At 48.8% G+C, this 15,596-nt stretch overlaps 2 protein-coding genes across 3 annotated transcripts; one reads left to right on the top strand and one right to left on the bottom strand.

The window, feature by feature from the left end:
* Positions 1-477: 477 nt before the first annotated feature.
* Positions 478-9,062, top strand: LOC6598791 (mycosubtilin synthase subunit C). Its single transcript, XM_002023866.2, has 7 exons — positions 478-720; positions 5,880-7,003; positions 7,075-7,242; positions 7,305-8,076; positions 8,139-8,229; positions 8,293-8,468; positions 8,531-9,062. The coding sequence occupies exons 2-7, from the start codon at positions 5,896-5,898 to the stop codon at positions 8,853-8,855; spliced, it is 2,640 nt and encodes an 879-aa protein (XP_002023902.1). The 5' UTR covers positions 478-720; positions 5,880-5,895; the 3' UTR covers positions 8,856-9,062.
* An 849-nt stretch (positions 9,063-9,911) lies between these two features.
* LOC6598790 (negative elongation factor A) lies at positions 9,912-15,593 on the bottom strand. Of its 2 annotated transcripts, none has more exons than XM_026994019.1 (7): positions 15,268-15,593; positions 14,393-14,647; positions 12,892-14,331; positions 11,669-12,829; positions 11,153-11,581; positions 10,934-11,089; positions 9,912-10,810 (listed from the first exon to the last, which is right to left on the bottom strand). In XM_026994019.1, the coding sequence occupies exons 1-7, from the start codon at positions 15,475-15,477 to the stop codon at positions 10,679-10,681; spliced, it is 3,783 nt and encodes a 1,260-aa protein (XP_026849820.1). In that variant the 5' UTR covers positions 15,478-15,593; the 3' UTR covers positions 9,912-10,678. The 2 variants fall into 2 exon arrangements, with proteins under 2 accessions (XP_026849820.1, XP_026849827.1); XM_026994026.1 differs by having other exon boundaries at positions 11,669-12,826; positions 15,268-15,592.
* Between the last annotated feature and the right edge of the window lie 3 nt (positions 15,594-15,596).

The following is a 15,596-nucleotide window of genomic DNA, read 5'->3' as shown; positions in this document are numbered from 1 at the left end:
GTGCTTTTCCATGTCTCCAAGTCTCTCGGCCAATTAGCGTGTGCTACGGGGACTGCCAGGAATTCCATTTCGTTTCCTACGTCACGGAACTCTGAACCAGCTCTCGGGGCGAGACAAATACGAATGCCCGTAATACTAAACATCCAAATACATATGTATGCTTCGAGCGGTAATTGCAGCAGCCCCTGTAAGAGCAGGAACTGGTTTGGTTTTTTTTTTGTGTCTGTCACCGCTGCTGCTGCTGCTGCTGCCCGCTGCTCGGGGATCGGTGCTCGGGGCTTGGCTCTGCGGTACTGCTATTCTTCATCGAGCGCCGCCGACGCTTCGCTGCTACTGCGACTGCGACTGCGGCTGAGCCGCTGACCGCGACTGAGGCTGTGGCTGTGGCTGGGGCTGGGGATCGGATATAAAAGTTAGTGGGGTGCTGGGATTCCGATTAGTCTGCGAGCGCCGTTTACAAGTACATAGTACGATCATTTTTGGGTGTGCGTTACAAGTTTTTTGGCTGCCAAGCAAAATCAAAGTGAAACGCAAATGAAGTGACCCCAAGCCGTTGTCCATTAAACAACAAAAAAAGAACCAGAAAAGGACATTCAACAGAATAGAAAAACGTGCTTAGTGTCAAACGGCAGCAGACAAAGACTTAAAACAAAATTAAAATCAACGAATAATAAGAATCCGCTCGATAAATTCAGTGAAAGTAATTTTTCAAAACACACAGTACGTATACGTGATAATTTAATATTATTTAAGACTGGAATACATTTTAGTTGTACACATTGCCATGAAAGCGATTCTGCATTCATGCCTAGAAACAATTAACGAAATAAGTGTCCCTCGCAATTTAATTATCAAATCAAAATTCTCAATGAATTACAAAATTACACAATTTCCGACAGAAAAATCATTAGGCACAAATTATTAATACAAGAAAAAATTTAATATAAAATGCAATTAGTTAATCGACAAAATAATTGATTAAACAAAACAGTTTTCCCTTTTCTGTAGTCACAAAGAACACATTTAGCCTCTAGCTTATAGATGTTCCTTAAGGGGAATGAACGGAATACGAAGAGGGCCTTGCTAGGCTGCAGCACTCTCGGCTCACTCTGTGTGGACTCTTCTGTAGACAGTCCACCCTTGAATGAATCTGAATATAGAGTTTTTACGAGACTTGCTCTGGATGTTTTAAATGGAGAGAGAGAGAGAGAGAGAGAGAGAGAGTGCGAGAACCCAAAAATATAAACCCAGTTTTTGTTGCTGGCTTCCGTAATTCCGTTCGGAGCACAAATCGTCACAACCAAGGAAGTGAATGCACAGAAATTAACAATCAATTTGCGGGGTAGTCCGCTTAAAGTACAAACAAACAAAAAAAAAAGATAAAAGGAAACCTGATTTCTGGGCCGGTCGTTCTTTGGGAATGCACTTAAAATGCAAACGACAAACAGCTCTCAAGGCGGGGCCGGGCAGGGCCGTAAAAAGCAATTGCCTAAGGAAACACTTAATTGACGAAACACTGCCAGTTGACAGAATATGAGCTATCCATGTGTTAGCCCACTGCTTAGCACCTGCTCTTGGCTAACTACTTGGCTTGTTAGACAAAGCTATCGTCATAACGAATGTTGCCATAAGTATCCAACAATTGACATTTAATTTGTCTTTGCCCAGCGCTTGCTCCACTAATTGTTTGCTGCACAAGCGCTGATAGTTTTTTAATTGCAATTGAGTCACTGGAAAGACCGATCGGCTATTAATTATGCTAAGTACATGCTTAGTGAGTGTCGCCTATCGCTTACAACCGCTTAAAATTGAGATAAACCGTGCTGCTCGTACATACATAATTTGCATTTGACAGAACAGAACAGAATGGAATGGCATCGACTGGGTTCTTTAATGATCTTCGCTTCAGTTCGCTTTGACGCAAGACACGTCAATATTTACGACTTTGCATAGATCGGTGTTTGCCTGTTCTTGTGTGGTTTTTTGCAAGCGACTTGTCATCCAATTGACTCACAATCGGAAATACTGCGAGCACAGGGGGAACAATAACAATACCATCAGCAGCGGACAATAAAAAAAACCCCCCCACACAGGCATGAGCAGATCACACAGTCACTCATCTGGTCCGAGACCAGGCGACCGGACCCGTGCAGATGCAGGGCGCCCTGGCATGGCTTAAATTAGGAGCTTTTTTACTCAATTAAGCAAATCAGCAGTCAGTTCACAAAACAAAAACCCAAGTCGCAGAGCATGCACATCGGCAGCGAAAATAGAGCGTTTCTAATGTGGCATTTGATTGGTTCGCCTCCCACGACGGTTCGACAGTCGCGAGGCAACAAATTAATTAGCCACACACTTTGGAACAAGCGCAAACGGAAGCATTTCGCCCAAATGCTTACGAGACGTACTACGTACTACGTACTACGTACTACTAGATGGATGACCGACCTTAGGCAGTGTTGTTGATCCACAAACAGAGGATCAGGCAGTAGGTTTGCCCGTTGGTAAGGCAATCTGGCACCCAGCCAAAAGGCAGTTAATAATTATGTAAATTACAAATTACATGGCAGCTGATAATTATGGAACCGATTTTCCGAAAGCCTCAAAACTCACTGAAAACAATCTAGCACAAATGCAACCTTGAACGGAAAATTATAAGCACTGCCTCGTACTGGCGGTACGTATGCACTATGTATGTTTATATGTATATGCCTGTTCATTTGTGCGCTTGGTCTTAAATGCTTTTCAATCGAGTCGCTGCTGCCACTGCTGCTACTGCTGCTACTGCTGCTGTAAGCCAGCTTTGGTGGTTCTACTAAGCATTTTATGTTTGATTTTTTAATGGCAACGGAGGCAATAATAACATTAAATCAGACGCTTAGATTTCACCTCATCAACGGAGGCAGCGAAGGTGAACAGAAGTCGCTGCTGCCTGCGGATGCATTTAACCGATGATGTGAAATGCAGAGACACGGGCGAGCGGGCTTAAGAATACGTACGGCCCGCCCGGACCACAACAATGGACATTCAGAGATGCGGATAGAGAACACCTCATGTATGGCCCCTATGCGAGCTGCTGCACAGCATTGCTGCATTGTATGCAGATAGTACACAGATACTCGTATATAATCAGCCAGACATGTCAGAGTTATGTATGCAAGTGAACAAACTAATTGGACTCACACGGCGTATACGTAATGGGCGCTTGGGAAATGTTCTCTGCGCATTTAGCCTTTGCCTTGCCTCCAATTCGTTACGTATACGCCCCGTCGACGGCTGTAAATTACTTGCCTGCCAAAAAATGTATGCCAAACGAGAACCAGAACCCAAGCTCAAGAACCAAAACCAGAAACCAAAAACTACTTGGCCTGTGGCAAAATTTCAGTTTTTGGTATTGCGCAATTGATCAAGAACTCGTTTATGGCTTAGAAGGCGAAATGGTTACATCGGGCCTCCACCTACACTTCCACTTGCCCCCGGAGAACAGGCGGAACCAAATAAATAATTCATAGAGCACTTGTCCAAGAAGCCTCCGTCTCTGCGACGTCTGTTTCCTGGCCACCTTCGACGACTTTCTGCGCGGAAACCTTTCCTGCTTCCCCTTAATTCATGCGATTGTAATGAGTTCTCAAATCTAATTCCGAAATTAAATCAGAGATTAACATGAGCTAAGGCCAGGGGTACCTGCACAGGTAATTGTTGAGTTCTTGAGCCTCCAGACAGTAGCTGGTCTTTATGTCTTGTTTTTTTTGGATTAGAACGCGTGACATTGGGCTCGAACAGACTGCCACCGACAGCGATACAGTCTCGGTCTCGGACAACCAGAAATTGTCGGCGCAATGACATTTCAGCTGAGTTTTATGACATGCCAATGGAACTTAACCATAAGGTTGGCGCAGCTTTAACTAGCTTGGTCTTGTGGTCAACGAAACTTTATTGCCGCACAGAGCCAATGCTCGGCAAATAGGACAGAGTCCGACTTGGCCAATTGAAATATTTAATGCAATTAACGAGCTTACATGCCGCATTCCAAGCGGTGGTTTAGGCAGCCGGCCAGCTCGTATAAAACTTAAATTGCGTTTATTGTTTCCCGAGAATTCCCCGTCCCGTCATTGTCAAAAGATGATGTTAATAGAGGACTAACCGTCCGGGTAGGCACTATCTAATTATAGGTTTAATTTAATTATGCCAAGTACAGGCCCACACATATGTATATCCGAGCGGTCCTTAATAGGTATCTGGCTATGTTAATAAACTATAAAATATACAGTTCAGATTCGAGAAGAAGGCTCGTCTCATCTAGAAAACCAGTAATCGTAGTTTTCCAGTTGTTTGCCACAAAACTGCAATTATATATTAGCTATGGAAATTGTTTGTCAATATAAAATTTTACGATGCTGAAAGAATGAGAACAATTCTCTATGACGGCTGTTATTTATATTGCATTTACTTACTGATGCAAATTTGATGGCAAATCGTTTCACATACGCTCGTAGTAGATTTGTTAATATTATTTCCGTAACAGTTTCCGATTATATAAGAATCTACAAAAATATTATATGTTGAGGCAAAAGAAGACATTAAAAAATTTACTATATGTGAGAGTGCAATTATTATAGGCGATACTTATAGTGAGTATAGGGGGTGTAACACCCAGGAGGAAGGATTTCCGACCCTATAAAGTGTATCTATTATTGTGTGTTTGTCCATCTGTCAGTTCCGATGAGCTCCTAGATTGTAGAGACTATAAGATCTAGAGAAACCAAATTTTGTATCCAGCCTCCTGCGATATCATCCACAATTTTGAAGATACTATAGAAAATGTCATTATTTACCGGATTGCTGAATCTGGATCAGAACTGACTATTAGTATATCCAAAATGAAGAAATCAAGAATCAATCATTCTCTCTCTCTCTATCACACACTCTCAACGTGCAGTGTGCGCCCTCTGATGGAGGAGGCCATACTGACTAATTGTCGGGTATAAATGTATAGTCGCTGCCGTAGCTGCGAATGTTCTTGCATATATTTACAAGCGTAATTTTACAGCAGTAAAGTGAATTAAAATAAAATTGACACGAGCGCGGACACTTGAAATGATTTATTGGGCTATCAAAGATCAATTTTGATTGCAAAATGGTGGAGGGGCGTGGAGATCGTTCTACAATCAAACTAGCAGCCAGGGCTAAAGAGATTCGCGGGTCAGATGAAAGGCCAACGACATCCAGTCAGAGGATTTGGAACTCTTTGGGCTTCCGTCAGCCCTCTCGCCCGAATGCCCTCAGAGTATACGATTGCCATCATCACTCACATGCCTGGGCCTGAGCCCATCCGCACAAAACCACATACATAGTTGCACTGACTTTAGGGAAGCGCCAAAACGGGAGGCACAGCAGCACACTTCATCCTGGAGAAGGAAACGGTGTGCAGGATCTGTGGAGATCGATTAATGTGTCTCTAAGTCTCGGAGTAGCGACATTACATACGAAATACAAGAGGCTTATGGCTCCCTTTAGATTCCCTTTTAGGTGGAAGTTCCACCAAAGAACTACATCGATCCTGAACGTGTTGTCTTCCCATATACGACTATAGTATACCCTACACCCGATGAGTGTTTGCTGTATGCAATATTTCGAAATTCATTCGATTTAACCTGTTTTAATGTTTATTCGTTGCACAAATGAATGTAGATCATTTAGGACGTGCGTATAATTTTGCATTTTAAACCCGTTTACATTCTCGTGCATTAATTGAATTGCCACCTTGTGTGCCTTTGGGTAATACGAGTTCCGAGTGATGTAATTTCGAGATTGGCTAAACGATCTGCGTTCAACGACTTCCTGACAAGCCCCAATAAATAATGCTTTCTTCCACACAGTCGATTCCGAGCCGAGATGGGTTCCCTGCCACAGTTGTCGATCGTGAAGGGTCAGCAGCAGGACTTTGTGCCGAGAGCTCTGCACCGCATCTTTGAGGAGCAGCAGCTGCGACACGCCGACAAGGTGGCGCTGATCTACCAGCCAGACACCCCCGGCATCGGAAGGGCGCCCAGCCAGAGCAGCTATCGCCAGATGAACGAGCGGGCCAACCGAGCAGCCCGCATGCTGGTGGCGGAGACCCACGGACGGTTCTTGCAGCCCAACAGCGACGGAGACTTCATCGTGGCGGTGTGCATGCAGCCGTCGGAGGAGCTGATTACCACGCTGCTGGCCATCTGGAAGGCGGGTGGTGCCTATCTGCCCATCGACCCCAGCTTCCCGGCCAACCGCATCCACCACATCCTCCTGGAGGCTCGTCCCACTCTGGTGGTGCGCGACGACGACGTTGACGCTGGCCGCTTCCAGGGCACACCCTCGCTGTCCGTCACGGAGCTCTACGCCAAGTCGCTTCCGCTGAGCGGATCCAACCTGCTCTCGGAGGAAATGCTGCGCGGTGGCAACGACCACATCGCCATTGTGCTGTACACCTCCGGTAGCACGGGCGTGCCCAAGGGGGTGCGACTGCCACACGAGAACATCCTGAACCGCCTGCAGTGGCAGTGGGCCACATTTCCATACACGGCCAACGAGGTGGTCAGCGTGTTCAAGACGGCGCTCACCTTCGTGGACTCCATTGCCGAGCTCTGGGGACCGCTGATGTGTGGACTGGCCATCCTGGTTGTGCCCAAGGCCGTGACGAAGGATCCGCAGCGCCTGGTGGCCCTGCTGGAACGGTACAAGATCAGGCGTCTGGTGCTCGTGCCCACTCTGCTCCGATCGCTGCTCATGTACCTGAAGATGGAGGGCGGCGGAGCAGCCCAGAAACTGCTCTACAACCTCCAGATCTGGGTGTGCTCCGGCGAGCCGCTGTCTGTGGCACTGGCCAGCAGCTTCTTCGACTACTTCGACGAGGGCGTTCATCGGCTGTACAACTTTTACGGCTCCACCGAGGTCATGGGCGACGTTACCTACTTCACCTGCGAAAGCAAGAAGCAGTTGAGCCTCTACGACAACGTGCCCATTGGTAAGGCAACACACAGAGCACTTCTATCTCCTTGGCACCCTCTTACATTCGATCTCTTCTCGATGCTCCAGGCGTTCCCGTGTGCAATACGGTCATCTATCTGTTGGACGCCGACTACCGGCCCGTCAAGAATGGAGAGATTGGCGAGATATTCGCTTCGGGACTAAATCTAGCCGCCGGCTATGTGAACGGTCGCGATCCAGAGCGCTTCCTGGAGAACCCTCTGGCAGTGGAGAAGAGTAAGTCATATTAGTGATTCCTAACCTGATCATTTGATCCTAGCCTTTGCTCTGCTTGGCAGAATACGCCCGTCTGTATCGTACGGGGGACTATGGGGCTTTGAAGAACGGCAGCATCATGTACGAGGGCCGAACGGACTCCCAGGTCAAGATCCGCGGCCATCGCGTGGACCTATCCGAGGTGGAGAAGAACGTGGCCGAGCTGCCGCTGGTCGAGAAGGCGATTGTCCTGTGCTACCATGCCGGGCACGTGGACCAGGCCATTCTGGCCTTTGTCAAGCTGCGCGACGATGCGCCGCTCGTGACGGAGCTCCAACTGGAGGCTCGCCTCAAGGACAAGCTGGCCGACTACATGACCCCACAGGTGGTCATCATGGACCACGTGCCGCTGCTGGTTAACGGCAAGGTCGATCGCCAGGCGCTCCTCAAGTCCTACGAGACGGCCAACAACAACGAGGGCGACTCCAGCATTGTGCTGGACTTCGATTACAGCCAAGTACCGGAGGAACTCAAGCTGACGGCCCGTGATCTTTTCGAGACCGTGGGCGGAGTGATCGGCCGCTCGACGCGTGCCACTTTGGCTCCGCAGAGCAACTTCTACGAGCTGGGAGGGAACTCCTTGAACTCCATTTTCACCGTGACCCTGCTGCGCGAGAAGGGCTACAACATTGGCATCTCCGAGTTCATAGCGGCCAAGAACCTGGGCGAGGTCATCGAGAAAATGGCGGCCAACCGCGATGCAGTGCAACTCGAGGAGGAATCTCTAAATGCCTGTCCGCATCTGAAAATGGAAGCAGTGGCCTTGCGCCTGGACCACCGTCAGCAGGTGATCGAGTGAGTAACCATAGCCCTCGCTTCCTGCAATCCGGTATCTGGAATTTTTCATTCCTTTCCAGTATCATTGTGGCCAGCTTCTACAACAAGGCAGACTTGGAGCAGTGGCTGAAGCCGGGCGTATTGCGGACCGACTACAGTGACATCCTCAATGTAAGTGGCCGCCAAAACCATGGCAGAATCTGGCAGAAGTTATTCCAAGTTAATTTTGTACAGGATATCTGGAACGATTTGGTGGATCGCGACCTGAGCTTTGTGGTCTACGATCGCAACACGGATCGGATCATTGGCACCGCCTTGAACTTCGATGCTCGCAACGAACCCGAAGTGGACATCAAATCGAAGCTGCTCACTGTGTTTGAGTTCCTGGAGTTCTGTGAGGGTCCCATACGGTGAGTACTACTGGATTGGAGACCAATGAGAGAACGATCGTAACCGTGTTGCCGGCTTGCAGCGATAACTATTTGCCCAAGGGCCTCAACCAAATCCTGCACTCATTCATGATGGGTACGGCCGAGAAGCTGAATCCGCGCGAGAACATTGCCTGCATGCACTTCATGGAGCACGAGGTGCTGCGAGTGGCCCGCGAGAAGCAGTTCGCCGGCATCTTCACGACCAACACCAGCCCCCTGACCCAGCAGCTGGCCGATGTCTATCACTACAAGACGCTCCTCAACTACCAGGTCAATGAGTATGTGCATTCCGATGGCAGCCGCCCCTTTGGGGACGCGCCGGACGACCAGCGCGCCATTGTCCACTGGAAGGAGGTGGGCAAGTAGCCCAGCATGGACATGGGACCACAACCAGATCTGCAGCGAATTTAACCCGCATCACGTATTATATTTTCCTAGTGTAGGCTACCCTTTAGTATTAGCTCTAGAAATTCTACTGCATAGTGTGACGTCTAATGAAGTTCATAAGTTTGTGTTGACTAGTTGTAAGCATCCGATTTCGAGACAATTAAAGAAATATACATCGATAATTGACGCCGACGTCGAGAGGTTCATTGTGCTTTGCGCTCAATTGATCATGGTATGGTGCATGTCTAAGAGAGCGGTAAAGGTTTCAAATTCCAGAATAATGGGCTCAAAAAAAAGCCTTAAATATGTATACGTTCAGGTGTGTAATAAAGTAACACAACTTGTAAATATAAGTTACAGAAAGCCTTCAATTACACTAGCTGTTTTTGAAATGAGCAAAAGCTTCGAGTGAAAATTATGCGAAAATCTCCTTGTCGTTTGCTTACCGAAGTCTTATTTTCTTTCGATTTGTATGATCCACACGTTCCACACCACGAATACAACGAGAGAGACACCACAGACACCCTCTCTTTACGAAATGACAGAAGTCACTTGACAGTTATGCCTTTAGTCAATGAGTCAGCAAATGGAGGGAAGAAAATGAATTGGAAAATAGTGTGAAAAGGAAACACAAAACGTTTTTGGATACTCTGCACAGTGGGCACTCGTGCAGGACTCTTTAAGGTACGTATAAGTTGTAAGTAATAAATGAAGTTTATAGGAGGATAAAACATACAGTCATAGCTGTTTGATCGTAGCCCTAAACCAGTGGGTTGAAATTGGGGAGGACAGAAAAAAAACACCTATCATGCACACTCAATGTATGGTGTTTTTCTCTTTTCGCGCCTCTTCCCAAGAGATTGGTAATAAAAATACAGTAGATGTTAACATTAAAGCCATAAATACATCTGCTAGGTTTTATTTTTTCCTATTACGCATTTCAAGATATCAGTAAATTGTTCTGTGGTTAATCTTGTTGTGGCTCATACATACATGCATATATGTATATAGGTATATAGTATATACTTGCTAGTATACAATATATCTTCTATAGCTATGTGTATTTTTTCATTGGATTTTTTTAATGAATATCGGAGCTCTTGTGGGGCTCTAAATTTTATGTTCTTGCTAGGTTAATTATACATTTTCTTTGACAATAATAATTACATAATGCTAGATACACGTCTAAATATATGCAGATTTAAAGTTTACGTTTTGTTTTTGTTTTTTGTGTGTAAATGTGAGTGTAAATGTGAATGCGAATGGGCGTATGTTCTGTCCGAACGTTCACTGTTGGCCTGGCCGGCGACTTCAACTGCTCTCCAGTGAAGCGTTCAGCCAGAGTACAGTGAATGCATGCATGTCGGATATTTTCAGGGTTTGGGATGCGGGTTTGCCTAATAAGAACTTGGGTATTTGTGTATAAAGGGGGGGAGGGGTCATGTTTACTACATGTTTTAAGCGCTAGTCTTTACTATATACTAAACAACTGTACAGCTAATTTACCTTAATTATTACTTTATAGTTTTCATTATCTCCAGCGTTTCTTGGGGGATGGGATTGTGAGCTCTGTGCTGGGGCTAGTTAGGGATATCGTGCTGGGTAAAATGGGAAGGGAGCGGATGATTAGTAACCTAATTGAAGGGGCAGCGACGCCGCTCTTGGTGACAGCGACGGAGACGGTGTCGGTGCCGAACGGATGACAAACCAAAATCCATATACGCATATTTCAGCTTCAGCTTCAGCTGGTTCGGCTGCCTGTTCTACTTAGTGCTGCGCACTATGCGTATGACCCTTGTGGACTATGAGGCGGCCGTCTGATCCTGCATCCGATAATTCTGGAATGTCTTCCACTCGCCGGTGTTGTAGTCAAGCCGAATATGCGATTCCACAAGACACAGCGTCGTGTTGCCGTCGTCCTGCCGCACTTTTTCCTGCATCAAGTGAAACAAAAATTCAATTATTGTTAAGAGTTGATAGAAAATAAACGCCCAACAGCGTTGGATCGGAGGAATATGCTTGGGCTTATTCCGAAACGAATGAAAAGTAAGCCTTACCTCTGATTCGCCCAATTTAATGACCAACACGTTTTCATTATTGGGTCGCGGATTCTCACGCAGACCCGCCATAAAGCCCAGAATGAGGGCCTTGTCGGGCCGGGAGACACGATTTGCCTTGCGGAACATTTCATGGGCTTTATGTACATGCTCATTCTGAAAGGGATTAAGCGATAAGTCAAATTGAAGTAAAACCTTAAAGTCCCTGGCAATTCTTACAGAAAGCGATAGTCCCCGCCGTTGTGGTGCCTGTTGCGTCTGCTGCTGTTGTGCTGCTTGTTGCTGCTGCGGCTGTTGCTGCTGTGCTTGCACTTGGACCTGCACAGTGCGCGGTAGGACCGCATTCGGGGTGCCCTGTTGGCCGGCACTGTTCGTGGAGGTGACCAATCGCTGCTGCAGAGTCGGAGCTGGTTTGTGTTGAAGCAGTATTTGCTGCTGCTGCTGGCGCGGCTGCTGTTGCGGTGCCGTTACTGCCGCAGCGGCCGATTGGGTAATAATCGTTCGCTGCGTACTGTTCGGCGCCGCCTGCACCTGCACCAGCTGCGGCTGCTGGCCCGGCCGCTGTATCAGCGTCAGGCCCTGCGGCAGCGTGGTCAAGCCTCCACCAACGTTCGTCATCACCGGCCGTATGATGGTCTGTTGCGGGGACTGATATTCAAATGGATTTTAAATCGTTAAATACGGCTAATAAAAATGTATAACGAACAGCAGCTTTGCAGCTGGACTTGCACTTACATTTCCAATGACATTACTTGGCTGCTGCTGCTGCACAATAACGTGCTGGCCGCCAAGCGAACTGGTTGGAATCAGTGTGGGTAGCATCTGCTTTCCGGGCTGACTCGAATGCTGCTGTTGCATGTGCACGCCCGTCGACGGTGTGGTCTTGACCAGGCTGGGCGGACCTGCCGCCGTGGTTGTCATAAGCGTGGTACCGAGTCCCTGCAGGCCGCCCACATTGCTGATGGGAATCTGCTGGTACATGTCCCCGCCAATGTTCCGTAGTATGACACCCTTTTGGGTGAGTATAATCGTTTTGTTTTTGCCCGTCGTCGGCGACACATTGAGCGCTGAGACGCCACCTGGTCCCACGTTGCTGGTTGGCTGCATCAGGACCTGCGACAATTTTGGCTGCTGCGTGGCCGTCGTATTGGCCACGATTGTGTGCTGCGGATGGGGCTGCTGCTGCTGCAGCTGGGCCTGCAAGTGCTGCTGCTGGGCGGCCTGTGACGCGGGCTGAATGGTGACCGGTCTGTTCGGCAGCTGAACGTTCTGGATGTTCAGTGTCGTCGACTGCCCGGCGCCCACTGCAGCGGACGTTGCCACCAGTGGCGGGGGGTTTGATGAGACCACAGTTGTTGTCTGCTGCTGCAGCTGCTGCTGGCGCACTGGTGTCATCACCACACCCGACGTTCCCGTGGTCTTCAGCAATATCTTGGTGGGTGTCTGACCATTGCCGCCGGCCGTGGTCTGGTAAAGCGTTGTCGTTTGCGGCAATGGACGCCCGTGTGTAAATGATGTCAGCGTCGGCAGCATCGGCTGCTGCTGCTGCGTCTGCTGTTGCTGTTGCTGCTGATGCTGCTGGGGTGTGGCCAGTATATACTGCGTCTGTTGCTGCTGTTGTTGTGGCTGTTGAGATGTGACCAAATGCTGCTGTTGAATCTGTTGCTGTTGCTGCTGCAGCTGCTGCTGCTGTTGCTGGGAGGCTGCCGCTGCTGCGCTCGATGTTCCAGCCTGCTGCTGAGCCCTCTTTGCTGGCTGGATGATCGTCTGCGATATTATCACCGGGCCACTGTTTGTGGCCGTCTTCAGTTGGCTCAGCGGCATCGTTTTTATGGCTTGTGACGGTATTGTTGTGGTGGTGGTGCCGCTGCTGCTTGCCGTAGCCAATGACTTCTGCTGGTAAAAGAGGGGAAAATTAGTGACAAGCCACAAGGAAGACAACTTTTGGTTAAACTTACCGCTCGCTGAGCACTGGGCGACGAGGCCAGGATGACGGGCGTCGAGCTGTTGATCAGAATGGGCTGATGTTGCTGCGCCGACTGCTGGATCTGTATCTGCTGCGCTTGGCCCTGGCCCTGACTGCCGCTTGCCGCCGTTGCCGTCGTTCCAGTCGCAGCCGCAGCGGCCGCTTTAGCCTTTGTAGATGTTATCTTTACGGATATATTATTGGGCAAATTGGCCAACGGATTGGCCGCTTGCCTCAGCTGCTGCGGGGTGAGTATGGTGGTTGTGGTGGTCCCTGTGCTAGTTGATGGCGATGCTGTGGGCCGCAGCATGGGCTTTATGTCCAGTTTTTCCATTTTGATTGTGGTGTTGCCCACGGTTGTTGTTGTTGCTGCAGTCGCAGTGGCCGCCGTGTTGTTCTGTCGCTTCTGCGGAGACGTGCGGATGAGCAAATGGGGCGTGCGCTGCGCTGCTGCTGCTGGCTCTTGCTGCTGTATAATGACACGTTGCTGCTGCTGTTGCTTCTGCGATGGCGACACCTCGATCTTTTCCAGCTTTATGGTGGCGGGCACAATGATCTCCTCGCTCTTGATCTCGATCTCCTGCTTAATCCGTTTTGGTGTATGGTTAAAGCTGTTGTTGTTGTTATTGTTGTTGTTGTTCAGCTTCTTGCGCGGCGTTTTCTTAGTAGCCTCGACTGCTGGCGTTTTGGCCGCCTGCGGTTCGGCCACCACAGTGGCCGGGGCCTGTGCAAAGTCCAGCGTGGCTGTTGCATACTCGGGCGTCTCCGGATCGCACTCCATCGCCATCGCAGTTTTGCCGGCCAGTTCGGGCACCTTGAAGTCATCGTCCTGCGGCTCCTCCAGGCTGCCAGAGCTTTGGTTAAGCCCCTGCGGCTCCATCTTGATTTCGAAGCTGTTGTTGGCCGATGTAGGCGTGACAGGCGTCTCACCACCGCTGGCAGTCGCCGCATCTGTGGGCGGACTATCGCCAGCGCTGGCCGCTGCGGTTGCTGCCGCAGCGGATGCAGCCGCCGCGGCGGCCTGCTCCTTTTTCTCCTTGTTCTTTTGCTGCTCCTCCAGCTGCTGCTCACGCTTGCGCTTCTTGGCCGCCGCATAGCCCAGCGGCTGCTCTGTGAACTCGATGAGCTTGATGCCGCCATCCTTGCGGCCGGCGGGTGTCCGACTAAGATTGGGTCGCTGTGCTGCGTTGGCTGGCACGGTGGCCGAACGAAAACCTGTGGTGGGCATGCGGGAGGGTATGCCCTTGAGGGGCGTGGTGTCTGTCATCTTGCGGGGCATGCCGCGCGATCGCAGCGGAATCGTAGGGGCCGAGCCCTTCTTCAGCGACGATTGCGCATCCGCCGACTTGTGCAGCAGCTCTGTCCGCAGTTGGGCGCTCTTCGGTTTGCGCTTCAGTGTGAAATGCTTCACGGGGGCTGGCTGCTGTCCAACCTATACAACAAAATGATAATTTAATGCCAAAAATTAAGATAAAATGTGTTTTTCCACCTACCACTGAGATCAACGCATTCTTATTTAGGTACTGACACTCCAGGGGCAGCATTCCCAGGTCGGAATGCTTGTTCACCAATTTTCGCAAATCATTGACCATGTCTGTGAAGATGGGACGCGTGTCCTCGTAGTCGGAGATTTCTGTGTTCAGCGAGCTCGTGGCCGGAAACGTCTTCATCGTCTCGGCCAGCATGGAGACCCACAGCTCCGAGTCGAGACCGGCCACCTCAATCACCTCCTCGAGCTCGGCCTTCCACTGTAAATGCAAACAAAAAAACATTAAAAACAGGTAATAATTGGGCGCACAACACTCACGAACCCACCCACTCACGTACACAAACACAAACACATACCGAGAGAGAGAGAAATAGCGAGAGAGGGAGATTGGTAGAGAGAGAACAATGTGTACACAAAAGTAGAAGTGGCGGGAAACATTTTGTTAATATTTATTTCCCCACTAGGAGCCCGAAAAACATTAAATGATTGACTCAGATAAACGAGGAGCCAACCCATGCCCTATCTGATCAGATTTACAAGTCCATATCACAATTTACGGTTATTTACAGCATTAATTGTATTTCACCAAAGTGCGCGTGTGTGTGTGTGTTCTGGTGTACTCGTTCTTTATACCCTTGCAGGTGGGAGTACGCACATGCCACAAACTAAACTACATAGACTCTTGAGCTGGATTAAAAGCCAACTAGATCTACACTTTTTTCTAAGCAATTCACCTTAGAAACTGTACTTTAGTATCATTTTTACATAACTAGACCCACTGCAGCGAACTGCAAGGGTATATACACTTCGGCGCACCCACGTTCGTTTTCATGCACTTTTTCTCATTCATTTTTTTTTACACCAACGTCAGCCATTTACCTCTTCCACCAGACGGCGCGGAATATGCAGGAAGCTGAGCAGCAACTTCAGTTTAACCTGCGTCTGCAAATCGGGAAAGCATTCCTTGATGTTGCGCAAAACTTCTTTGTTTAATTGCGAGCATATTGAACCGTTTATCCACGAATCGTTTGATGTTCCCAGTTTATTATGCAGCCACAGTGATGTGTCGCTGTCCCTTACGTTCGCCATTTTTTACGTTTACGCCAATCCCCGCGCGGAGCACATACAAGTTTTAGCGTTAAACGAAGTCCCGTACACTTGCGCGACACTATTTAATTGAATTTCCCACTTTTAATTATGTTTAACGA

The sequence above is a fragment of the Drosophila persimilis genome, unplaced genomic scaffold (assembly GCF_003286085.1).
Source record: "Drosophila persimilis strain 14011-0111.01,24,50 unplaced genomic scaffold, DperRS2 tig00000000-arrow-pilon, whole genome shotgun sequence".
In the NCBI taxonomy this organism is placed as follows: domain Eukaryota; kingdom Metazoa; phylum Arthropoda; class Insecta; order Diptera; family Drosophilidae; genus Drosophila; species Drosophila persimilis.
The sequence above is the reverse complement of the archived record's forward strand: the minus strand, read 5'-3'. Positions and strand labels throughout refer to the sequence as shown.

What these genes read in the sequence shown, in the direction of transcription:
- LOC6598791 (XM_002023866.2), top strand. Translation starts at nt 5,896, where the DNA reads ATGGGTTCCCTGCCACAGTTGTCGATCGTGAAGGGTCAGCAGCAGGAC. An exon ending in CACCGTCAGCAGGTGATCGA is followed by an intron (nt 8,077 to 8,138) that starts GTGAGTAACCAT and finishes ATTCCTTTCCAG; the next exon opens with TATCATTGTGGCCAGCTTCT. An exon ending in TTCTGTGAGGGTCCCATACG is followed by an intron (nt 8,469 to 8,530) that starts GTGAGTACTACT and finishes GCCGGCTTGCAG; the next exon opens with CGATAACTATTTGCCCAAGG.
- LOC6598790 (XM_026994019.1), bottom strand. Translation starts at nt 15,477, where the DNA reads ATGGCGAACGTAAGGGACAGCGACACATCACTGTGGCTGCATAATAAA. An exon ending in CGCGCCGTCTGGTGGAAGAG is followed by an intron (nt 14,648 to 15,267) that starts GTAAATGGCTGA and finishes TTGCATTTACAG; the next exon opens with TGGAAGGCCGAGCTCGAGGA. An exon ending in TTAAATTGGGCGAATCAGAG is followed by an intron (nt 10,811 to 10,933) that starts GTAAGGCTTACT and finishes CACTTGATGCAG; the next exon opens with GAAAAAGTGCGGCAGGACGA.